General features: G+C 37.9%; 1 protein-coding gene across 9 annotated transcripts in view; it reads right to left on the bottom strand.

The window, feature by feature from the left end:
• Positions 1-26,311, bottom strand: part of LRBA (LPS responsive beige-like anchor protein) — a 635,991-nt gene extending 609,680 nt beyond the window's left edge. For 4 of the 9 annotated variants that reach the window (XM_076010586.1, XM_076010590.1, XM_076010591.1 and 1 more), the window contains exons 1-2: positions 25,774-26,027; positions 24,989-25,428 (exon numbers count right to left, since the gene is read on the bottom strand). In XM_076010586.1, coding sequence (XP_075866701.1) covers positions 24,989-25,207 — 219 coding nt within the window. In that variant the 5' untranslated portion in view covers positions 25,208-25,428; positions 25,774-26,027. The other 5 variants (XM_076010592.1, XM_076010588.1, XM_076010587.1 and 2 more) reach the window with 5 other exon arrangements.
• Positions 26,312-27,390: the final 1,079 nt, after the last annotated feature.

Here is a 27,390-nt window from a genome sequence, read left to right as displayed (position 1 = left end):
AAAAGACTGTATCATACTACCTAATTCAACAGCTCTCTAAAGCATCATTATGTTATCAAACAGTATAAGAAATACTCAACCTAATAAAAATGAGTTATTTCAGGTCAGGCACAGTGGCTCACGCGGGTAATCCTAGCACTCTGGGAGGCCGAGGCGGGCGGATTGCTCAAGGTCAGGAGTTGGAAGCCAGCCTGAGCAAGAGTGAGACCTCGTCTCTACTATAAATACAAAGAAATTAATTGGCTAACTAATATATACAGAAAAAATTAGCCGGGCATGGTGGCACATGCCTGTAGTCCCAGCTACCCGGGAGGCTGAGGCAGTAGGATTGCTTGAGCCCAGGCGATTGAGGTTGCTGTGAGCTAGGCTGATGCCACAGCACTCACTCTAGCCTGGCCAACAAAGCGAGACTCTGTCTCAAAAAAAAGAGTTATTTCAAACATGGTTAAATTGTTTTGATTTTTAAATTTGGTATTTAAAGAGGTAGGATTAAGTACTTGCTAGGCACGAGGGAGACAGCAAGAGAGAAAGTGAAGGATAAGTATCTACTCTGGCCACCAGGTTGGTAAATTCTATATTGAGATCAAGCTAGCAGGCAGGCTTGGAACCATCTGAGGCTGGGCAACTGGGAGAAACAGAGGGTGCCAGGGAGTAAAGCCCTAGCCTACATTATTCAATGTACCTAAAATAAATTGGTATGTTATGTTAGTATAATTTAATTTTAACACAGTTTTATTATGATTAAAATCAAGGATTTATATTAGTGTCTAAAAAAAACTAGGCATCCCTTAGCATAATATATATTTACATCACTTTTTTAACAAATCAAATTCATGTTTTCATATAAGATATTAGGAAATGATTACATACTTTTTTAAAATACAAATTTGCTATGAGGAAAAGTAGTGTGTGTGTTACAAAAAAAAATCACTAAGAAATCTACAACAGAATTCCTATTAACAAGCTCTAATGATTAAGTTTGGTCATAACTTAAGAAACGAATCTACTTCATGAAAAGGAAAAACAATTATGTTCATAACATATGGATAGCTATCTATTTGAATAAGCTAGATGGGACTTACACAAGCTCAGGCTTTTCAAAATCCAAAGCAAATCCATTAAGTCGAAATGGAGCTAAGCAAAATAAGTAACTCAGTGCCAAACCAAGAATCCTCTGGCTTTCATTATCAAGGCAAAGTATACATAATATATTGAATTACAAAAATGTACCTCTACTCTGAGTTGACAAATTACCAAAATGTACACCTTTTCTAGGAGGAATAATTGCAAAAAGACATCCCTTGAATGTGCTGTATAAGGACAGAGGGCTGGATTTCAGCTACCACTAGCAATCCTTTGGTCAGACATACCATGCACAACCATTACTTGAAGGAACTAGATAAAGAGAGGTTGCTCTATGGACTGAATGTTTTTGTACCTCCCCTCCCAGATTCACATGTTGAAGCCTATAATCCCCAATGGGATGTTATTTGGAGGTGGGGCCTCTTGGCAGGTTATTAGGATTGGATTAAGTCAAGAAGATGGAGCTCTCGTGATGGGATTAACACCTTTATAAGAGACACAAGACCTCTCTTACCCACGTGAGAGAAGAACAATCACAGCAATAGGGTGGCCATCTACAAACCAGGAAAAGAACCCTCACCAGCCCCTGAATCTGCTATCACCTTAATCTTGGACTTCCCAGCCTTCAGAACTGTGAGAAATAAATGTTTGCTGTGTAAGCCACCCAGTCTGTGGTATTTGTTACAGCAGCCTGAACAGACTAATACAATAGACTAGTCTACAATTTCAGACACTAAACTACACACATCACACTAATCCTCATACTCACCCTACGAAGTGGAAATTATCCACATTTTACAGATAAGACAATGAAGCCCAGAAAAGTTAGTTTCTCAAAATTCCATAGCTAGGCAAATTTTTATTCATTCTTTTAGTCTATGAACATTTACTTATAGGCACATAATAGTTTCTATGGACACTAAGATGAATAAAATACCTCTGTCCTCCAGTGACAGAATATTGACCTAAGTCTATACAATTTCTGACAATAGGGCCATTCCATCAAGATAAATTGTTATCAGTTAAACTGATAACATAGTTATCAGTTAAACTATGGCCTTCATTCTTTTTTCATAAGAATTTTCTTGAAGTGTAATCTACATACAATTCATCCTTTTAAAGGTATACAATTTAGTGGTTTTTAGGGCATTCAGAGTTGTGCAACCATCACCATTATTTTATTTTAAAACATTTTCATCTCCCTAAAAAGAAATCCTATAGCCAATGGCAGTCATTCTTCATTCTTCCTTCTCCCTCAAGCTCTGGCAGGCACTAATCTAGTTTCTGTCTCTAGGGATTTGCCTATTCTGGACATTTCATATAAATAAAAGTCATATAAATGTCATCATACAACATGTGGCCTTTTATGACTGACTGGCTTCATTCATTTAGCATGTTTTCAAGGTTCATCCATGTTGTGTCATGTATCAATACTTCATTCCTGTTTATGATAGAATAGTATTTCATTATATGAATATACCATTTTATTTATCCATTCATTAGTTGATGGACATTTGGACTATTTCTACTTTTTGGCTATTATAAATAATGCTGCTAGGAACATTCCTACACACAATTTTGTGCTGACATATGTGTTCAATTCTCTTAGTATGCCCTTCATTTTTAAAGTAACATACAATTTTTAAAGTAACATACAATTTTAAAAAGTACTTTATATCCATTATCTCATCTGACCCTCACACAATGCCATAGGTCAGCTGAACAAGTTTATTATCCCTATTTACAAATGGGGAGATTGACAGTGATTAAGTGAATAGGATGAGATAACATCTAGTTTGGAAGTGGCGGAATTAGGTTTAAAACAAATTTTTGCATTGCATTAAGTTCTTTTTAATATATTGTATTTAAATCAAGTATTTGAAATTCTGTTACCTGAATGATGCAAAATTATGCCATAAAGCAAAAGTCCACAATTATTTTGTGCTGAGATACTGCAATAAGCAAATTGCAGGCATATGGGAATTTTTTCCCCAGGACCCTCACCCAGATAATGATTCTTCTTATTTCCAACTAATAGCTGGGATTCTCAAACAGCTACAAAAGGCTGACCGGTAAAAATTAGAGATTAGTTATCATCTGAATCTCAAGATACTTACTTAGATAAGTTGTATAGTCTACCCATCTTTCCACCAGAAATATTTCTGGGATATTTTCATTCACACATGCAGTCATTTAACAAATATTTATTTAGTCCCTACTATGCCAGGCTCTTTCCAATTCCTGAAGGCACTTAATGCAAGCCACAAGCCAAACTTCCCATACTACACCCCTACATAGCTCAAAGGCAGTTCAACCTTTCTGAACCAGAAGATAAGGGGATGGAACCACAAAGAACCACACTAGTGCCTGCCAATTAAACTAGGTAATTTCATCTAACCTGTTAAAATCCAAATAAATAAAATTATACATAAGCAAATCTTTGCAATTTAAATAAGTTTAATACTTAGGATTTGATTTTATGTCTACTATTCCAAAATAAATATAATTTCTTAACTGCCACACCATCTGCCACTAAAAAATTTAAATGTAACCTGCTACAAGTCTTCAACCTTAACACTAACCTTCCTTCACATGCTAACATGTACGTTTTCTTCTTTATTGTGCCTTGACTTCCCAAAGAAAGTTCAAGTGGGGTGTGTTTGTGTGTATGTGTATGTGCAATAGAGAGATCGATAAAGAAAGATACTTTGGCCAGGCAAGGTAGCTTACACCTGTAATCCTAGCACTCTGGGAGACCAAGGCAGAAGGATCACTTGAGGTCAGGAGTCCAAGTCCAGCCTGAGCAAGAGTGAGACCCTATCTCCACCAAAAATAGAAAAAATTAGCCAGGCGTTGTGGCATGTGCCTGTAGTGTCAGCTAATCAGGAGGCTGAAGCAGGAGGATCGCTTTAGCCCAGGAGTCTGAGGTTGCAATGAGTTATGATGCCACTGCACTTTACCCAGGACAATAGAGTGAGACTCTGTCTCAAAAAAAAAAAAAAAGAAAAAGAGGAGAGGGGAGGAGAGGGACACTTTGAGTATTATTTTTATGTATTAATACTTTAAGGTGGGAGAATGGCAGAGGTACTAAAGTACAGGGAAAAAACAAATAGGGTTATAATTGTGATGGCATAACAAAAGTATGCAAATCATAAAACTGCTCTTGCTAGCAGCATTGAATTTTATAACACTCAAATATGTGTACCTAGCTATCTTGCTTCTCAGAAAGTAATTAAACATTTAAAAATGAGTCTTAAAAAGCTTATGTTTTAAACTAAAGGATAGAACAAAAACTCATGTTGACTTCTAAAATGGATCCTATGAGATAACCCCCACCATGGAACTAGTAAAATCAAAGTATTATGTTAGTTCATCTCTGTAAATTATACCTTAAAATATTTTTTTCTATTTAGCATTTTAGCCAAGATAAAAATCTAATGAATGCATGTTAAAACCTAAAATTTGACATGGTTTAATGTACATATTTTTAGATCTTCCTGTTAAGGAGAGAAAATGAAATGCTCAAGAATGATAGTTAATACTCCAAATGATGCTTTACTGATCCAATTCCTAAACTAACATCAAATTTTTTCCAATATGTTAAATACATGTTATAATAATTTTTTTTAATTTTTAGAGACAGGGTCTCACTCTGTCACCCAGGCTAGAGTGCAGTGGTATGATCATAGCCTACTGCAGCCTCAAACACCTGGTCTCAAGCAATCCTTCTGTCTCAGCCTCCCAAGTACCTGGAATTATAGGTGTGCACTACAATGCCAGTTTAATATTTTAAAATTATTTTTTGTAGAGACACGGTCATGCTATATTGCCCAGGCTGGTCTTAAACTCCAGGCCTCAAGCAATCCTTTCAATTTGGCCTCCCACAGCGGTAGAACTATAGATATAAGCCACCATGTTCCATCACATTTTAAACTTTTTTTTTTACAGTCACACAAGCAAATTTACCTAAATGATTTACAACACAGAACTGAATAAAAGCCTGTTAATAGTGCTTTCAGGGAATCAGATTCTAAAAATTATACTTTGAAAGGAACTAAACCAGGTTCAATTTCATATAAGATAAACTATAACAAGGGAAATGTTCCACTATTTCACATGCTTTAGAAATAATTATAGGTACCATGAGGAAACCCCCAAATCTGTATTGTTTTACCTAGAAAACAGAACACAGCTCTAAGAGAAATTCTGAAATCATGTACAACACTAATGTAAAAACACCAAAAAACACTTTATACTTAGAAAAATAAAAACCACCTCAATCTAGATTTGTAAAGTTGACTCAAACTTAAGGACTAAAATTTATCTCACATACTCACAGCTTCCACACAACTCAGATCAATTTTACCATCCTTCAGTTAGTTATATTTGATTATTGCCCAATACAAACCAAGAGTGGCATAAGGGTGTGGGCTTCACAATTCTTAACTTTTCCCTTGGTTTTTTAAAAGCATAATACTTGGATTAGAAACTAGTAGTTCTCAAACTTTAATTGAGGCTCCTTTATCATAATAATCCAGCCTTTTAATATCAACTTACTACATATAAATTAAACTAGAGAAAGATTTTTGCAAAGCAGTGTTTCCTAAGTAACTAGCATGCTATAAATTACAGATGTAATACAGTAATTTTTTCTTTTATTTCATAATCTATGACATTATTCATGACTGAGACCAACCCTAATATGTACAAAGACTTGAGGTACTATAAATTTGGTCAAACTCTGGCCTCCTTCTTAACCAGGAGAAGATGCTAAAACATGATCTGCAATAGAATGTGAACAGATCTGGCAAAATCAGTAAGACAGTTAAAATAAAGGGGAGGGTTTAATAAAGGGGAGGGGATGCACTGTTTCCAAACTAATCAGTGAAAGTCACCATGCTAACTCTTTTACTCCACTGAAGGTAGCAAACATACTAGGAAAACAAAACAGAGATCTACCCATCTTGTGGTTATTGAAAAGAAAGATTTTTACAGACCTTTTTAACTGAGACAGAATGCCAAGAAAACTTTCAATTCCAAAAAAAAAGAATACAGATTATAAGGAAAAGAGAGACAGCTCAATGATGGAGGGAGAGAAAGAGAATCTGTGGAAATTTCCACCTTCCTCTAAAGGAGAGAAAAAAAAAAAGGATGTACCAATCAACTAACAATATACCCAGTGGGACCAGAGAGTAGAGAAGCTAGCTGAAAACATGCTTCATGAGAGTCAAAATTTTACCTGCCTCAGGCAAAATTATTCTTTAAATTTTGTTCCATAGCCACATTTTTATGTCTTCAGATTCATACAAGGTTTTCCTCATCCATAACTGATTAATTGGCATTTCCAGACAGAAACGAGAACTTAAATTACTCAATGGTCCCAATGATTAGAAGTTCTCAGGGCTGTGATGGAGTATAATTTGCAATTAAGAATATTTTAACCCCACTCCAGTAATGACAACAGCCAAAACAAAAATACACCTGGTGGTGTTCACCAGAGATTCAGGGACTGGGGGACAGATCCACATCTGAGGGATGTGGTGAGCACTGCGGAGGGGAAGGGCATACCTCTAACCCTTGCTAGGGAGAGGCAAAGAAATAATAAGTAACCAAAATGTTAAAAAAAAAAAAAATTATCGTGTGTAGGGCAGGTGGGAGGGGGGAGGAGGGGATGGGTATTTACAGATGCCCATCCATCTGGGGGATGGACATCTGGGGGATGGACACGCTTGAAGCTCTGACTCAAGGTGGGAGGGGAGGCAAGGACAATGTTTGTATACCCATAATATGCTGGAAAAAAAAAAAGTTAAAAAAAAAAAATACACCAAGTCTTTCTCAAAGGCAACATTACCATAAGGTATTAGGGAAATTGTGCTAATGCCCTTAAGGTTACTAAAGACAAGGTACTTACAGAAGTATGCATACAAATTTCTTTCATATAGGATAAAATACTAATTAACAAGTTCACTAATCTTATTGAAAATTGTCACTATATCAAACCCAAATCAGCATCCTTTATCTTAAATTAGATTTTTAGACTTATATGTCAAATACACGAGAAAAAATAAAGTCAAATCCTGTGGAGGGCAATTTTAAATCCAAAATCAGACCATTTTAAATCCAAAATCATTTGAGGAGACAAAGCAGCAAATTGCCACCACTCTCAAAACAGAACAGTACAGCACAACGCTGAACCTTGTTATTGAGCATCGTACTGCTACACTCAATATACCATGGGTACTATCTCATCAATTTCATACAAACTTTGGCAACAGACTTTAAGTTCCTAGAAAATTATTCCCCAAAGTTTATTAATTTTAATTACAGTATTGCAATTCCACAGAACAAATCATAGAGACCCAAAAAAACCAAACATATAAAAGCCATAATGTCATTAGCTAAAATGACATATGAAAAATATAAAAGACTGTTGATGATGATTGAAGCTGGCTGATAAGTTCATAGGCATTCTTTTATGCTTTTGTGTATTTCTGAAATTTTTCATGACAAATTTTTTTCTTTTTTAATGAAATATGATTAACAGCAGGTCAAATTTTAAACCCAAAAAAGTGAGTTTTAATTAGTTGCTTATAAATTGTAGGAGGGGCAAAACAAGGTAATTAGCATTAACTAAATACCTATCAGGTGTTTTAATATAGCAGCACTCCATGAGATAGACATAATCAACCATATTTCTTCCAAAAGAAAATTACAAATCAGAGATATAAAATTTCTTGCTCAAGATCATACAAGAACTAAATTGAGATCCACAACCAAGGAAGGGAGGAAAAAAGAGAGAAAGGGAGGGAGGGAAAAAAAGGAAGATAAAAGAATGGTAAAGGAAAAAAACTACCATTGCATTAATATACAAAAGACAAAATTAGATAAATACAATCTCTTGAAAATTCCACAAAGTTAAAAGATTCCTATAAAAGTATTCAATGACAAATAGTCAAGGGAAAAAATGAAAATTAGAACTGCATTTTAAAAGTTATAACTATTCTGCATTTGTGTTTTGTCTTTTACTCTAGCTCCAACATTCCAAGTCCTGAACCTCTGAAACATATTCTCTAATTAATCCCTTACTATCTGCACTGTAATGGTGGATATCTTGGGAACCGGAATCCAGAGGAAGAAATTCCATTTCAGCCATGCTGTTAACCAGCTAAATATATATATTTGGGTTTTTTGGGTTTTTTTTGACACAGAGTCTCACTCTGTTGCCCGAGCTAGAGTGCCGTGGCGTCAGCCTAGCTCACAACAACCTCAAACTCCTGGGCTCAAGCGATCCTCCTGCCTCAGCCTCCCAAGTAGCTGGGACTACAGGCATGTGCCACCATGCCCAGCTAATTTTTCCTATATATATTTTTAGTTGGCCAATTCATTTCTTTCTATTTTTTTTTTTTTTTTTTTAGTAGAAACGGAGTCTCGCTCTTGCTCAGGCTGGTTTTGAACTTCTGACCTTCACCGATCCGCCCACCTTGGCCTCAAAGAGTGCTAGGATTACAGGCGTGAGAGCCACCATGCCCAGCCTAAATATATATTTTAATATATATAATATTTGTATTACAGACACATATATATCAAAACTTTCCAAAACCTTAGCCATCTAACCACAAGTTAGAATTAAGAAAAGTCTCTAAAAAAGTATCACAACATATTTAAAGCAGTATTTTATATTTGTAATCCAGAAGAATTTAGCATATATTCATTATATTTCAAGTTCTCTATACAAATATATTACTCCAACACTCAGTGTAAAGGCAGACAACTAAAAATAATACTATAAGCATGAAAATCCTTTTTAAAGTACATGGACCTCAAAAAATGCCTATAAAGGTGTAGTTTCCTTTACTATACCTCTCAATTGACAAAATCCTAGTTCCTTAGTTTGTCTACATAATGTCAAAGTAGAAAAACATTAATTCTAGTATGAACCACTGACCTTCAGAATGAAACATAAATTGAGAACTGTATATAAACAACTATAATCAGATTGAGCTTTTTGTTTGAGTGTAGGTAAATTTAAGAAACAGAGAGGCAAAAGCAAAACATAAAAACTTTGCCTCAAATGAAAAAAGGAATTATAAAACTTGATTCATTAAGTTGAAAGCCATCAAGGTTAAGTAAGAGAGAAATGTATGAGAATTTAGAAGACCTGGGCTCAGAATCAACTTTAGCCCTAACAAGATAGCCTACCTGAAACATGTCGCTCATCCTAAATTTCATCCCCTTTAAGTTGAGAGAGTAAAATAAGCTATGTTACTTCTAAGGTTCTTTCTAGCTATAACATGCTAAGAAATGCAAATAGTTAAAAAACAAAACTACAGTCACATTAACGCTGGTTAAGAAGGGGAGAAATTGTCAATTATCAGAAAGAAAAAGTAAAGAACTATTTCAAGGATAGAAACCTATAAAGGAAAAATTATAGACTATCATCAGCAACAGACTAAATTCACACCCTATGAGAAAACTAAACAGTATTCCAATAAGTTTGGGTAATTTTTAATTATTTATGGATACATACTTTGGAGTTAGCAGAAAATGTTACTTCAACCACAAAAATAGCTGAAATATCATTCTCATCTCTTCATTTCAAGCCATTCTAGCTTAAAAATTATTTGGCTTAAAGTGAGCAGCTCAAGATGCATGGTAGTGTAAGATACTCTAAGACACTTCCCTGGTCAAAGTTAAGTAAATACACTTAAAGGTGTCAGATACTGCAGGTAAAAAAAAAAAAAAAAATGAAGACACAATGAAACACCATCACAAAATACTAGAATGACTAAAATTTAAAAACACAGACAATACCAAGTATTGGCAAGAATGGAGACCAACTAGAATTCTCATATATAACTAGTAGGAATGTAACATGCTACAGCCACTTTGGAAAGCAGTTTGACAGTTCTTACAAAGTTAAACAAACATTTATTATATGAGACAGCAAGTACACTCTTAGATATTTACCCACAAGAAATGAAAACATCTCGTCGACACAAAAGCCAATGTGCAAATGTTTTGGGCAGCTCTATCCATAATGGTCAATAAAAACCACCTGGTTAATGGTTAATTATGGCACATCCATAGAACAGAATACTACTTGACAAAAAAATAAATAAATAAACTATTAAACATATGGAACAACATGGAAGACTCTTGAATACATTTTGCTAAGTATAAGAAACTAGTCAGAAAAGGCTATCTGCTGTATGATTCCCTTTTTATTTGAAATTCTGGAAAAGACAAAATGATAGGGGCAGAGATTAGATCAGTGGTTGCCAGAGGTTGGGGATGAGGGAGAGAGAACTGACTACAACGGGGTACAAGGGAACTTTTTGAGGTGATGGAAATATCCTACATCTAAACTGTGATGGTGGTTATATGATCATATACATCAAACTATACACCCCACAGTTTGGTAAATTTTATTCTATGTAAATCATATCTTTATTCATAGGGTAAATTGTATTCTATGTAAATGATACCTTAATAAGGCTGGGTGTAGAGGCTCATGCCCATAATCCTAGCACTTTGTGAGGCCAAGGTGGGATGATCACTTGAGCCCAGGAATTTGAGACCAGCCTGGGCAACACAGCAAGACCCCGTCTCTACAAAAAATACAAAAAGTAGCCAGGTACGTGGTGGTGCATGCCTGTAGTCCCACCTACTAGGAAGGCTGAAGCAGGAGGATTGCTTGAGCCCAGAAGTTTGAGGTTGCAGTGAACTATGATGATGCCACTGTACTCCAGCCTTGGCAACAAAGCAAGACCCTATCTCAAAAAAAAAAAAAAATTATACCTTAATAAACTTGGCTTTAAAAAAGAAAGATAACAAAAGTATAATCACTGCTTTCAAGTTTGCAGTCTAGTGGGAGAAACACATATATACACAAATATTTATTAATATAACAGAGCTAGGTAAATGCTGTAAGTCATAAACAAAGTTCTATGGTGGGACAGAGTAGGAACAAAGTCTGTCTCAGAGTGGGGCAAAGGACTCTTAGAGAAGATAATATCTAGGCTATGTCTTAAAGTTACGAGCATGACAAGGACAGACTGAGAAGAAAGAAAAGCAACCACACAGAGAGAACAGTTGAGAGAAAAGCACAGGTATGACCTATTGAAGGAATAAGAAAAAGCTCAGTATGGTCTGAGTATGGTACATAGAATGGCCATATGAGAGGGAGGAAAGAATGTGTAGAATGAGTTGGGGCCTCAGTAATCATGCGAGGCCTGTTAAAATTTATGTTTTAGAAAAATAAGTGTAAATATTATTTGGGAAAATATGTGCAGTAGTGGAATGACTGGCAGAGGAAAAGAACAGTTTTGAAGGGTGTTCCAATAATCTTGGAGACAGATACCTGGGGTCTGAATTAAAGCTCAATTAAGAGGTAGACTATTTAGTGACAGAATAGTTGTGGTAGTGAAGAAGAAAAATAAGGCAAGATTAACTGAGGTTCCCCCAAAGGGAAAGTAATATCAATGAGATGAAGAATGCAAAAGGACATACCAGTTTGTTTCATGATCTGAGTTGTGGGAAACGATCTGGCTTCTGTTTCCCTATCTACTAATTAGCTTATTTGTATATATGCCTTCTCTAACTAAATTATCTAGTTGAACTGTTTTATAAAATAACTGTAAGAAATAAAGGCGATACAGCATAACCTCAGCAGTCTTTGCAATATCTTAGATAACAGCAACATAATAACTATTTTAAAATTTAAAATAAAAATCTAAAGGTTGGCTCTTTCACCACTATTTGTTGGAGTTCAGATTCTTCTTGCTCTTTCTGGGCTACTTCTTTCCAGGCTACCTTGTAGCAATTTCAGATCCAGCATCACCTTCTGCTGGGACCCAAAGATCCAGTAAGAGCTTACAGTTGTGACTAGACCTCCAATGGACCATCACAAAAGCTTAACCCAACCTTGACCCCAGAGTCTTCTCAGATGCCCACCAGAGAAAATTTAGCCCACCAGAAAGATTTAGCAGCTTCTCATCCCATCAGCTCAGAAATATTAATGAAGATCTTAGTAACTTCTCAACCCTGGTACCAAATTCCTTTCCCCTCTACCAAAAGGTCTGCCCCCCACAGCAGGACAAAAGAGAAAAGATCTTACAGGAGATCAGAGACAGCTTGTCCTACAGGAGGAAAGAAGTAAGAACATTGTTATCTGTGCAGAAAGAAAAGATGGTAAAACCTATACCTCTTGCTCAACAAATTTTAGCAGTTTTAAAGAGAACTAACAGACATTTGCCTTAAGTGAGTTCAGAATGGTTCAAGAAATTAACCATTCAGGCCGGGCGCGGTGGCTCACGCCTGTAATCCTAGCACTCTGGGAGGCCGAGGCGGGCGGATTGCTCGAGGTTGGGAGTTCGAAACCATCCTGAGCGAGACCCCGTCTCTACTAAAAAGAGAAAGAAATTAATTGACCAACTAAAAATATATATACAAAAAATTAGCCAGGTATGGTGGCGCATGCCTGTAATCCCAGCTACTTGGGAGGCTGAGGCAGAAGGATCGCTTGAGCCCAGGAGTTTGAGGTTGCTGTGAGCTAGGCTGACGCCACGGCACTCACTCTAGCCTGGGCAACAGAGTGAGACTCTGTCTCAAAAAAAAAAAAAAAAGAAAGAAATTAACCATTCAAATGTGGCTACAGTTATTGCCTATATATTCATAGGATTCTTCTGAGAATGCTAGGATGAAGAATAATTATGACACAGAGTCATATGACATAGAGCCATAATTCGTAGCCATAATTGATCTTGTACTATTCATTCTTGCTGGTAATTTTGTGCAGCAGGTTGAAAAAGCTACTCAATGCTAGGATAGACCAAACAGCAATAATTTTGATAACCTATGATATTAGTTCTGTGATACCTTTTTCTTCTTGCATCTCTTCCTTCCAACTTTGATATCAGTAATTTATAAAAAAAAATCTGTGTATTTTGAATGTATTTGAATGACTTCAATATACTCTAGTTCTACTTTTTTATTTGACCCAAAGAAGCACCAATAACTCTCAAGTATTCATGTGTGTTTTAGAAGCCTGAAGTCAGTGAGATGAAACCCAACATCAAGAATTTGAAGCAAAGTAACTTGAGGGGAAGGAATGTAAAGAAAACATTGGGTAGTTTGGCCAGAGCATAATAGTAAATAATTAGGGCAGATAATTAGATTTTTTTGGTTGTCCAAGATTAGAATTGTAATAAAAGAAAATCTGAAAGTGCTATTTCCATTTTCAGTAGCAAATAAATGTATGCATAGAGGAACTTAAAAATAAAGAAAAAAGAAAATGGAAATAACAAAAGAAATGAAAACAGAAGAAACACTAGATCTAAATACTATATAAGCTTCATTTACATATTAGGTTCCAAATTTTTATTTAAAAATCAATTGTTTGAAATCTAGGATATATTTTCCTAAAGAAACAATGGGATATAAAGTAAAGCTAAACTCTAGAAATGTACTAGAGTATCAAAACAACCTGCTAAAGAAACAACCCCACCACCACCACCATGATCGAAGTACAGCGGTTAGGAGAACAGGATGCTCTGGAGATGAAGTGCTTGAGCACTTCAACTTCTTGTGTGACCTCAAATGAGTTCATTAACTCTATAAGCCTACTATTCCTCATCTTTAAAATGAAGATGATAAAATCACCTATTTCACAAGAGTTACTATAAGGATTAAAAGAGAGAATCTATTGAAAGCACTTGGCACCTGCATTCATCCAATACATACATAATGGGCACCTACAATATGTCAGGCACATCTGAGGCACTGGCAATACTGTTCACATACCGGCAGTAAACAAAAAAGAAAGTTTCTACTCTCATGGAGCTCATGTTCTAATATAAAGAAACACACACAATAAACAAAATATTTGATAGAGCTAATGCTATGAAAATAAAGCAAGATATAAGAGATACAGAGAGACAAGAAAGAGGACACTATTTTGGTAGTAGGGAAAGGTTCTCTAATAGTCACATTTGAACACAGACCATAAGAAAATGAAGAACAGCGTCATACAGAGAACTGGGGGAAGAAATCAGATCCATTTCTGGTAATATGGTAGACTAAATACCCAGGAAGACATGTGCTCCATATTCCTTAAAATGATGAATATTAAACAAAATAAAAATAATATTTTCCATGGATGGTTGAGCTGAAGAAAAGAAATGACAACAAAGCTTTGGTGAGCACTGAAGCCAGCTTCTGCGCTGGGAGTATCCAGCAATCCCTAATAGTTTAGAACAGGCATCCTCAAACTACAGCCCGAGGGCCACATGCGGGTGTTTTTGCCCATTTGTTTTTTTACTTCAAAATAAGATATGTGTAGTGTGCATAGGAATTTGTTCATAGTTTTTTTTAAACTACAGTCTGGCCTTCCAACGGTCTGAGGGACAGTGAACTGGACCCCTGTTTAAAAAGTTTGAGGATCCCCGGTGTAGAAGTAGGTTTAAGGGACTGGTAAAGGACATAAAGCTTGAGGCCTACACAAGGTGGGAAATCTGAAAAGCAACACTCAGTGGGTGAACTAAGGGGGACAAAAACATGTTCAACATAGAAGACAGTTGGCATATTTGCTTTCTTCAGTCTATGCAGAAGAAAAAAAGAAGTCTCCCTCTTCTCACTTCAGTTTGGAAAAAGAATTTATACTTCCTGTGTGATCTAAAAGAACTCAAACTAAAAATTTAGTTTCAAGAGATTCTGGGTTGGAAGAGACTGGAGGATGACAGAAGCAAACACCCATCTAGCCAGAAGTATACTTTAAACCCAAGCTTCAAATTATATCCACAAATAAAAATCCATAAAACATATAAGCTCACAATTTTCTTTTACATTTCAAAAATAATGAAGAAACAAGACCCCAAGAATCAGCAGAACAAGCCTTTCAGAAACAGACCCCAAACACTGAGGAATATGAAAATAATCGGATATATAAAAATGTTAATATATTTTAGGAAATAAAAGAGATGTCAAAAGTGTGACTGAGGTATCATATTAGAAGAGGTCATAAAAAAAAAAGTGTGACTAAGGAATAAACTCTGAAAAAAAGGATCTTTAGGCTGGGTGCAGTGGTTCACACTTGTAATCCTAGCACTCTGGGAGGCTGAGGCAGGAGGATCGCTTGAGGTCAGGAGTTCAAGACCAGGCTGAGCAAGAGAGAGACCCCATCTCTAATAAAAATATAAAAAATTAGCCAGGCAAGGTGGCACATGCCTGTAGTCCCAGCTACTCAGGAGACTGAGGCAGAAGGATTGCTTGAGCCCAGGAGTTTGAGGTTGCTGTGAGCTAGGCTGACATCACAGCACTCTAGCCCAGGCATAGTGAGACTCTGTCTCTAAAATAAATAAATAAATAAGAATATGAAAAAAAATCAAACACAAGTTCTGGATGTAGACATTTAATTATTTATTGAGATTTATAATATAATTAGGTTCTATATTTGAGAGCTCATTCTAAGCAGAGAAAAAAAACAAATCCAAAGGTCCTAAAGTAGGAATATGCTTGGGCTTGCTTTAGCAAGTATTAATACAAAGGGGTCATCACATCCAGAGTTGACTAAACAAGAAGGAAGAGTAGAATGAAATGAGGACAAAGAAGTAGTACTTAATAGGTCACAAAAGCACTCAGTAAATATTAGTTATTACCCCATAATTTCTATTGGAAAAATTTGGTATTAGAAATAACTTCTGACCGGGCGAGGTGGCTCACGCCTGTAATCCTAGCACTCTGGGAGGCCGAAGCAGGCGGATTGCTCAAGGTCAGGAGTTCAAAACCAGCCTGAGCAAAAGAGAGACCCTGTCTCTACTATAAATAGAAAGAAATTAATTGGACAACTAATATATAGAGAAAAAAAATTAGCCGGGCATGGTGGCACATGCCTGTAGTCCCAGCTACTCGGGAGACTGAGACAGTAGGATTGCTTAAGCCCAGGAGATTGAGGTTGCTGTGAGCCAGGCTGACTCCACGGCACTCACTCTAGCCTGGGCAACAAAGCGAGACTCTGTCTCAAAAAAAAAGAAAGAAAGAAATAAGAAATAGTAACTTCTTCTCTACCATTTCTACATTAATATAGCAGTCAGGGCAAAGCTCCAGGGGATCCCAAGTAGGTTGAGAAGGAAATAAGAAAATATTGCTTCTATATGAAGTAAGGAGAGTCTTAAGTAAAGGTCGCAGTGCCAAGGAGGACACCTGGGTTCTATGTAAGCAAGGCAGAAAAGAAGGAAGAAAGGAAACTATCCCCAAGTGATTCAGAAGATAAGCTTCTGGAGACAATAATAGTCAACCAAAAAAAAATTAGTTGGAACTGACATTTTAAAGTAGAGGACATTTCAAACTCGGACATTAATTAGTATCAGGACATCCTCACAGTATTCAAAAATTTCACAATTGAAGTCAACATTTACATTCTATGACAATGAGAACTTAGAATAAATGAAATTCATAAAGATATGCCAAAACTTTTCATTTTAACTATTTAATTCTCAGATTTTTCTAAATCTTTTCAAAAGATACTAACAAGTAGCAAAATTACTAATTTAATTTTTCTTTTCCTATATTCCTACCCTTAGACTAAGGTACTTTCTACCAAAGCCATGAACAAAACAAAGCAACAAAGATTAAAAATAATATACATGCCAGGCACGGTGGCTCACACCTGTAATCACACCTAAAATCCTAGCACTTTGGGAGGCCTGGGCAGGAGGATCACTGGAAGCCAGGAGCTTGAGACCAGGCTGGGCAACATAGCAAGATCTTGTCTCTACAAAAAATTTAAATATTAGCTAGGCATGGTGGTATGCCTATAGTCCCAGCTACTCAGAAAGCTGAGGCAGGAGGATCACTTGAGCCCAGGAGTTTGAGGTTGCTGTAGGCTAGGCTGATGCCACGGCACTCTAATCTGGGTGACAGAGCAAGACTCTGTCAAAAAAAAAAAAAAAAAAAATTCAATGCCTCCTTAGCAAAATATCAGCTTGCTTTTTTACAAAAAATTGATAAGCTCATCATAAAATTCACATGGAAAAGCAAAGGGCCTAGAATTGCCAAAACAATCTTGAAAGGAACAGAGAGTTCATACATTCCCTATTTCAAAACTTATTATAAAACTATAGTAATAAAGACGGTTTTGTATTGATATAAAAATAAACATATAATCCCAGGCGAGGTGGTTCATACCTATAATCCTAACACTCAGGGAGGCCAAGCTGGGAGGATCACTTGAGGCCAGGAGGATCAAGACCAGCCTGAGCAAAAGTGAGACCATGTCTATACAAAAAACAATAGCAAAATTAGCGGGGTGGTGGCAGTACACACCTGTAGTCCCAGCTACTCAGGAGGCTGAGGCAGAAGGCGCGCTTGAGCCCAGGAGTTCGAAATTTCAGTGAGCTATATGATATGCCACTGCACTCTAGCCAGGACAATAGAGCAAGACTCTGTCTCAAAAAAAAAAAAAAAAAAAAAAAAAAAAAAAAAAAAAAGACATATAGCTCAATGGAAAAGAACTGGGTCCAAGAAAACTCCTTACATTTATGGTCAACTGATTTTTGACAAAGGTGCCAAGGCAATTCAATGGGAAAATATCAGTCTTTCAACAAAAGGCACTGGGACAACTGGATAGCCATATCTAAAAAAATGAATTTAGACCCTTCTCTTACCCTTATCTCACATGATACAAAAATTATTTCAAAATGAATCATAGGCCTAAATGTAAGAGTTAAAACTAGACAGTTTCTTGAACACAGGATGTAAATGTTCTAATATTAGATTGTGGTAATGGTTACAAAACTTTGTAAATGTACTAAAAACCAGTGACTTGTACATTTAAAATGAGTGAATTTTATGGTATGTAAAGCACAATCATCCCTCAGTATACTTTAGGGATTGGTTCCAGGATCCCCCATATACCAAAATCTGAGCATACTCAAGTCCTGCAGTCAGCCCTACAGAACCCGGGTATACAAAAAATTGGCCCTAGTACATATGGGTTTCATATTCCAGGAATCCTATATTTTTGATCTAAGACTGGTTGGAAAAAATCCATGTATAAGCAGACCCACACAGTTCAAGCCCGTGAGCACTCTGGGAGGCCGAGGTGGGAGGATCACTCAAGTTCAGGAGTTCGAAACCAGCCCAAGCAAGAGCAAGACTCCGTCTCTACTAAGAAAGAAAGAAAATAAATAAATAAAAATAAATATAGACAGAAATTAGCTGGACAACTAAAAATATATAGAAAAAATTAGCCGGGCATGGTGGCGCATGCCTGTAGTCCCAGCTACTCGGGAGGCTGAGGCAAGCAGGATTGCTTGAGTCCGGGAGTTTGAGGTTGTTGTGAGCTAGGCTGACACCATGGGACTCTAGCCCGGGCAACAGAGTGAGACTCTGTCTCAAAAAAAAAAAAAAAAGAGGCAACTATATACCTCAAAAAGACTATACAAAAAAAAAGTTACTTGTTAATTAAGTTGGAATCTAAGAACTACATAGTACACTGCAGAATCAATAAGGCTTTGTAGAAACAAAAAAATTATAAGATAATGTTGGAATATGACAATTATAACTATCTAAAATTAGAGATACAGTTTGAGCATCACTAATCCAAAAATTCAAAATCTGAACTATTCCAAAATCTGAACTTTTTGAGCTGCTGATGTGATGCTCAAAGGAAACACTCAATGGACCATTTCAGATTTTGAATTCTCAAATTAGCAGTGCTCAAGTCATAAGTATAATGCAAATATTCCAAAATCCAACATAATCTTACACACTTTGGTCCTAAGTATTTCAGGTAAGTGATGTTCAACCTGCATTACAATAATAGAAAAGAAGCATAATAGCACTTATTTAATGTACCATGCATTACTTTTTACATGCTTTACAAGTACAGTCAGCCCTTTTATCCAAAGATTCAACCAACTACGGACCAAAAGTATTTGAAAAAAATAATTAGAAAATAATATGAATTTTAAAAATACAGTACAACTATTTATATGGCATTTACATTGTACTAGGTATTATAAGTAATCTAGAGATTATTTAAAGTGCGTGGGAGTATGTGTGAAGGTTATACGCAAATACTATGCCATTTTATATAAGGTACTTGAGCATCCAAGGATGTTAGTACCCCAGGGGGTCCTGGAACCAACTCTTCATGGATACCAAGAAATGACTGTACTATTATATTATGTACACATTTTAAAAGAAGAAGAGTAGTTAAAACCACTGGTTACCTATCTAGCATCCATTTACCCTTTCAACTTCTTAGCCAGACTTTTTTGGGGTATTTACCCCTCCCCATACAGCCCAGGTACTTTAGAGAAAATTGACCCTATCTTTAGGCATAGCAGCTGATCCTAGTTCATTTAAGTCAATCAACACATTTCAATGGTTACAGTCATTGGTTTATTGGTCCATTCAGGATTCTTGTTTAGAATGTTAGGACAGAGAGGCTCTCTCTTCCAAGATATGTCAACAAAAATACCTGTGGGCCCCAGCTGCCATTGGCTGTCATCCTTCAACCATAAGGAGAATAGCAACAGATTAAAGCTGACACCACAGAAAGCAGAGCAGAAACAGAAAAACTGGGTCTTCAATATTATTGCGTTACTGTAGGTCTTGCTCTACCTTTGTACTTCCAGATAAATGAACCTATAAATCCTTTTTATTGTGCTCAAACCAACTGGAGTTTTCTATTACTTATAAAATGAATTATAAATTGATATGAGGTAGGGGGTGGGACAGAAAGCACATTAATAATGTTTCCAGAATGGATCACTCTTAACCCTGAAGTTTATGATGGCAAGTATTGAAGAGGAAATAATTCTAGATACACACATGTCAGAATAAAAACATGTTGAATGATTATCTTTCTAATAAAGGTTCATGTGAAAGCTCGAAAAGTAACCACCTATGATTTTATGTGGCATGCACAATATTTTTAAGTATTTTGACATTTTTAAATGTTTTTTTAAATCTAGATTTCTAATTTTTCCTGAAAAATAAAAAGGTATGACACCATTGGGCCCATATTACTGCAAGACAACAATCAGCTGGAACAAAATAGCAACTGCCTCTTAAGTCTACAAAATGCACTTTGTACATGTTCAATACAAATGGAGCTTTTGCATGATCTGCTCAGTTCCTATATGTATTAAGAGTTTACACCATTAATATTAATATTTAGCAGGACATAAGTCAAATGCCACATGTTAAATAATGAAAAATTATATTCCATTTTTTAAGCTTTAACATTTACAGTCAGCCCTCCATATCTGTGAGTTCTATATTCATGGATTCAACCAACTACAGATCAAAAATATTTGGAAAAAAAAAGTTCGCAAAGTTCTAAAAAGCAAAACTTGAATTTGCCACACACCACGTACTATACCAAATCCATGCAAATAAAGAGATGTACAGGCATTGTGCTAGGTATTATAAATAATTTAGAGATGATATACAAACATTATGTCATTTTATATGAGGAACTTGAGCAACCAAAAATTTTGTTATCCATGAGGGGTCCTGGAACCAACTCCCACAGATACTAAGGGATGACTGTAGTTACTTTTTAAACAAAAAAAATTCATGAAAACAGGTATTTGGCCACCAGCCTATGGTAAACACTACTCTTGAATAAATAGCATTGAATACACTTAAATACCTGATGGAAGCCAACTCAGCAGCAAGTTCCTGAAAACATGCCAATATATAATTATTCTGGGTCCAAAAGTTTGACAAATTACTTCACATACAGATGAAGACAAAAGAAAATGGTTTTAAATTACAATAAGAAAAATGTACAAGTTGACCAAACGTTTGAAACACTTGAATACACTAGTGTACTATTAATCAAGATTTATCTGTAAAACATATTTGCAAAAGAAATTATAAGAGGGGTAGTATATTTCAAAGGACTTTATAACAGAATAAGGACAAGAAGCTACATTAGCAAAGTTGAGAGGCAGCACTTTACAAAGAAGGTCCTCTGGAAAAGTTACATGGCTTTACCACTTACTATTTGGACAACTCTGGGGTAGGGGAGTTTTAATTTTAACAGTACAAACTTTATTGTTTAAAGTAGCTAATATTTAATCACTAAAAAAGAATAAGTAGGCCAGGGGCAGTGGCTCATGCCTGTAATCCTAGCACTCTGGGAGACCAAGGTGGGTGGATCATTTGAGCTCAGGAGTTTGAGACCACCCTGGGCAAGAGCGAGACCCTGTCTCTACTTCAAAAAAATAGAAAGACATTAGCTGGACAACTAAAAATATATAGAAAAAAATTAGCCAGGCTTGGTGGCACAAGCCTGTAGTACCAGCTATTCGGGAGGCTGAGGAAGGAGGATCTCCTGAGCCGAGGAGTTTGAGGTTGCTGTGAGCTAGGCTGACGCCACTGTACCCTAGCCCTGCACTCTAGCCCAGGCAACAGAGCGAGACTCTGTCTCAAAACAAAACAAAAAAAAAGAATCAGTAGAACATATTTCTATTTTATCTTTTTATTTTATTTTCCCCCTCCCTACCCATATTTCTATTTTAATAATGTCTAAAAATAGGAAACAGTTAACAGTAGATATAAATACAATTTAAATTCACTAATGAAAAATCCAGTGTAGATAGGATAATGGAGGAGCATACAGCAGGATTCAGTGAAGTTAGTAATATCCTGGTTCTTTAAATTTGATGGAAGGTTCACAAGGCTTAATATTGTTATAATATTTCATTACTTACACATGTTACATATTCTTTTGTTTCTATCCTATCTTTTACAATTTTAGAAGTTTTAAAAAAATAATCAACTTTTCATATCCACAGACTGAATGAAAAAACCAAATGCATGACCTGAAAAAGGTTTTTTACTTTTTTTTTTTTTTTTTTTTTTTTTTTTTTGAGACAGAGTCTCACTTTGTTGCCCAGGCTAGAGTGAGTGCCGTGGCGTCAGCCTCGCTCACAGCAACCTCAAACTCCTGGGCTCAAGTGATCCTTCTGCCTCAGCCTCCCGGGTAGCTGGGACTACAGGCATGTGCCACCATGCCCGGCTAATTTTTTTTATATATATATCAGTTGGCCAATTAATTTCTTTCTATTTATAGTAGAGACGGGGTCTCGCTCTTGCTCAGGCTGGTTTCGAACTCCTGACCTTGAGCAATCTGCCCGCCTCGGCCTCCCAAGAGCTAGGATTACAGGCGGTTTTTTACTTTTATTAATAAAGTCTTTTTTAAGAAATTTTTTGAAAGCTGTCTGAATGTTAAAGAAGAAAGAAAGGGCTGGGCAAGGTCACTCACACCTATAAACCTAGCACTTTGGGAGGCTGAGGTGGAAAAACCTCTTGAGGTTACGAGTTTGAGACCAGCCTGAGAAAGAGTGAGACCACATCTCTACAAAAAAATAGAAAAATTAACCAGGTGTGGTGGTGTGTGCCCATAGTCCCAGCTACCTGGTAGGCTAAAGCAAGAGGATCACTCAAGCTCAGGAGTGCGAGGTTGCAGTGAGCTATGATGATGATGCCACTATATTATATCACTCTATCCCCCATCCTGGACAACAGAGCAAGACCCTGTCTCAAAAAAAAAAAAACAAGAAGGAAATAAAACCTACTGGTGTTGGTGTAGGTTTCACTATTAATATTTGACAGAACTAATTATTTTTATGTCCTTACATTGGGGAAAGCAATGCTTAAGCTACAAATATCTGCTTAGGGAAGCAAACAACTCTACATCAACTTATGAGACAGATGTATTCCTGAAAAGACTGCCATTCTAAGAACCACCCAATTGTAGGCTGTCTATTTAACCTTTCAGTGCCTCAGTTTCCTCATCATAAAATGGGATATGTGTATTAAAAGAATTGGTGAGAGAAGAATCAACATATGTAAAGTACCTAGCCCATTGGCTGGCATATATTAGATGGCAGTAACTTTTTAAAAATCACATGTATTATTGATGTAACTTTTTTCTTTAAGTAGAATTAAAACTAAGGCTGACAACTATCAACTAGGGAATATTTAGGTATAGCAGTAATAACAACATTGAGATAGACTAACTTACAGATTCCCAACACGTTTCCAAAGATTTTTCTAAAGAATGGTCAAGATCACAGATATCCATGAAAGAGCATGAAAAGTATTGTAAGGGACAATGGAAGGAGAGGAACTGCTATCTAACACTCTCAGCAACTTTCTCTTCCCTACATGACAAAAGAATGATGGTGAAGAGGAGGTGTAACTGAACAGATTTTTCCCTCTCCTTCTACCCAGTCACATCTACTACCCTGCAAAAATGCAGCCGAGGAGGACTTAACCAATGACCTTAAAGTCTATACCAGGCCCACAATTCTAGGCAGCATATATGCAAACTATTACTATAGAATTTGGATTTTTTTAAATGATAAAAATGCAAGTGACTCACATGTGGTCATCCACCCCCCTGTAGCACATTCTGAAGAACAGAAGAGTTTGAATACTTCTCCTATCAAAGAATGCTGTTTCTTCACACACAAACAACTAATTATGGATTACATCACTACCACAGATTTCTGTTTATCATCCAAGGCACATGAGGTTTCAAAAAAGGAAAAAAAATCAGAAACAAATGTTTTCAAGACTATTTTGAGGTACAGGAATAGGCCAATTTACTGTTTATCTCCTTCAGACTCATACACGAAAGCCCCATACACACACAAGATCTCCAAAATGTTGATAACTGTTGAAGCTGGATGATGGATACCAGAATTCATTATACTATTCTATTTTTGTATATATTTGAACATTTCCATAACACATAGTTTTTTTAAGAAATGAACGTATGCAAAACGTATAGGTATTTATATATAAGCTCCCAGTACAATAAACTAGTAGAGAAATATCCTATTGTTCAAAGTGTTTTTACTCCAAAAGTAAGTGAATTTCATCTAGCTACTTTCTTATTCTAGAAGTTGTACTACAGGTGACCAAACTAGTTGTAAAGGTCTAATAAAGGAAATAATTAACTGCCCTGGAATAAAACAAGTCTAACCTTGAAAACATAGAGGCAAAGGGGAAAGGCACCAAACAGTTATTACAACTATTACACATTTATATTTCATTCTGTCTGTTATCTTCTAACACAGATGGGCAGGTAGAAGCAGGGGAAGTATTTTAAGGCCAAATTTCCTTTTGATTCTGTAAGTTGATTGGCAACAGAGGTTGGAACAAAGAAATAGCTCATTAAAGTAGTATAATTAGCAACTTCCAATGACCAAGTATGCTTCACTGCTAGACCAGAATTTACAAAAGACACAAAGATTATACTGTTTCTGCCTCAATTCTTTTTTCAAATTGCCATTCAATTTTCACAAGATTACTTTAAATGTAATTCTACATTCATTCCAAAATTTAACTTTGGTTAAAGTCTAAAAATAAAACTAGTCAAAATTAAAAATAAATACTAACTTTGCAGCAACCTAATCTTTCATCAGCAGTACAAACAAAAACTTTTGTGTTTAAAACACTATGGCAAAACATAACATAGGCAGACTCAAAGACTTATAATATTTCTCAAGTCCAAAGAAAGGCAATAAGAACTTATTTAAAATGTTAAAAAGAAGTGCAGACTTAAACATACATGCCAAAAAAAAAAATGTATAGATAACTCCTCCACTGGAAACTCCCCCGCCTCATACTTCCATAGCAACAATTATTTCCTAGCAAAAGTGATGTGGTCACTTTCACAAAACCTGAAGCACCTAAGTTCGCATAATTCTCTTTAAACTGAAAAATACAAGATCGTTTCATTTAGGTCCGTAGAATTTTGTGTTTTTCTCCATGGAAAAAGCCACCATCGATCTGAGAAATGCACATGGCTCCAGCTTTAATGTCTTGCTCCCCAACCCACTGAGAAGAGTATATGCTTATAAAATATTTATCTACTCACCAGGTTAAAAACAGTTTCTACAATATCCCTATTGGATACTTCTCCAACTTCAACCAATCCGGTCAACACGGCAAATTTCATTCTGATGCCCCTGATGGGGAGCGATGGTTTCACAGACAATGTACCCACTTCAGTAGGGGTTTCTTCTCCTTTCCCTCCACCTCCCCCGTCATCACCTGTTGGTGGCGGGGAAGGGACACGATTGTCTTCACTAGCCATTGCTAGCTCACGAGAAAGGACAACTCGGAGTCGCCCTGGGACAGCACTTGCTGCACTAGTAATAAGCACAACACATGCAACGCAAAACGAAGAGGGTCTCTCTTCCAACTTGTGGAGAAACCCTAAAAGCAATTGATGTGGAAAGTCCTTGGCGTCACCCTCCTCCTCTTGGAGAATATTTGTCCAATCTCTCTCCCCGAGGCTGACAACAACGCCAAACCCTATTGGAAGATTAGATATATGTTAAATAGGCTAGGTTTTGTTTTAGGGGTTTTTTGAGGGGAAGAAGGAAATAGTTATTGTCTGTCAAGTAAGTTACTAAAGGCATCCCACTACAACCTACCCGCTTCTCCCGGGCTCAAAGAGCTGAGTTGTGGGTGAAGACGGGCCCAAAAGGCCCCAGAACAGGTTCACTCCTCCCCCACACTCGCAGGTTCTAGGCGCAGGGCAACCTCTCCTCACAGGTGCACAGAAAGAGAAACTGTCGCGGGGAAAGGAGAGGTGGGAGGAAAGAAGGGGGCCCCAGGGTACCAAGCCTACCACTGAGGTAGAAAGTTCCTCCTCACCCAGATACTCCGGACTCGTCCTCACCCCCCGCCAGGGAGCAGCTAGACGGAGGTGGCGGCGGAGATCCAGGGCAGGAAAAGGCGGGGGAAGGGGGCGGTGATTATTCTCAACGCTCGGCCCAAGGGGAGGAGTGGAGTACCTCTCTCAGGCACCTGAGATTAGACAGGGGAGGAGGGGAGGTGTGTATTGTAGCAGGAAGGGAGGGGAGGCGGCCGGGGAGGTGGCCAGGGTGACCCAGCGGCGACGGCGAGGAGAGGAGGGAGGACAGAGAGGTCGGTGCACCTGGTCGCTGCCTCCAAGTTTCCCTAGTCCGCTCCCCGGGAGTCCGCGGCTGCACAGAACTCCATGGTTTCCTGGCCTGTCCCACCCCTGAGCTCAGCCTTTGCAAAATCAGCCGCTACTGGCGCTAAGGACGCCGCGGCTGAGGCTGCTGCGGGTGGTGAGATGCTACTGCCACAGCTCGCTGTGCCGCGGCTCGCACGGCTGCCCCTGTACCCACTGAAGCAGCTCCCGGCCGCCATGACAGCGCCGAGGGCTGCGGGCGCGGCGTGCGCGTGCGCGAGCGCTCGGGGCGGGCGAGCGCGAAGGCGGAGGCTGCCGCGCGGCGGGGCAGGGAGGGGATGCGCGGGCGGCCTAGGGGGCCGGGAGCTGGTGGGGGCGCTGGGCCTGGGCACGGGCTTCCTGACTGGACCACGAGCGAGAGCGAGCACTCACTGGGCGCGCTGCTCAGGTAGCACCCGGTGTGGTGTCCTCGGCCCGGCGGGGAGAGACCGTCCCTTCCAGGGACCGACTTTCTCCCCTCCCAACCCTGGACCTGGGAAGGTGCTTTGGCAAGTGCTGAGGCAGTGATGCTGACGTTCCTGCTGTTAAGTTACCGTAGGGTCGCTTGGCGCCGAGGGAACCCGGCGCACGTTGCCAAGGTGCCTTTTTAGACTTGGAGAAGGACACCTGAGGGATCTCTACGAACAGAGAGGTGGCGGCGCTGGAGCCAATGAGGCTGCTGTCCCTGTCCAAGGAGAGTGAAGAGTCCCCACCCCTGACTGCATTCAGCTGCTGCCCGCCCGCTGCGCTCGGCTGAGACGTGGAAGATTTCCACTGGGATGCCTCAGCAGCTGCCACCATTCGGAAGGGGAGGGGAGGAGGCCGCGTCGACGAGGAATGGGGAAGATTCCTTGCTTTGCAGCTGCCGCCTCACCAGACCTCTCCCACATTCTAAGGAGGAGAGGATTCCTGAGACAGCTGCTCCAAGCAGCGTGGAGGCGGGGTTCATCGTGTCTGTAGACCTCTAAGGGGTTTTTTCCTCTCGAGGTTTTCCAATGTGAAAGTTAGGGTCACCTCATTCTCAGATTACTTTAAAAGATAAATGACGTTAGGGTTGAAGCTAGTACAGATCAGCATATTCTAAGAATGTCCTTTCCCTCCACCCACTATTAGGAAAGCATTCTTCCTGGTGCATTTGTGAAAAATAAATTTAGAGGAAGGTGAGTTTTCGCCCGTAAGACATACTTTGAGGTCATAAAGCCTTTAAAAAAAAGTGTTTACTCCTAGTTCCTTAATATGAAAGTGAAGTAAAAAGTGGAGTCAAACAAAAGTTAGGAGGAACTCTGGAGGAGTGT

This window comes from Microcebus murinus, chromosome 15, assembly GCF_040939455.1.
Source record: "Microcebus murinus isolate Inina chromosome 15, M.murinus_Inina_mat1.0, whole genome shotgun sequence".
Classification (NCBI taxonomy): domain Eukaryota; kingdom Metazoa; phylum Chordata; class Mammalia; order Primates; family Cheirogaleidae; genus Microcebus; species Microcebus murinus.
Note: the sequence above shows the minus strand (reverse complement) of the source record. Positions and strands in the feature narration are given on the sequence as shown.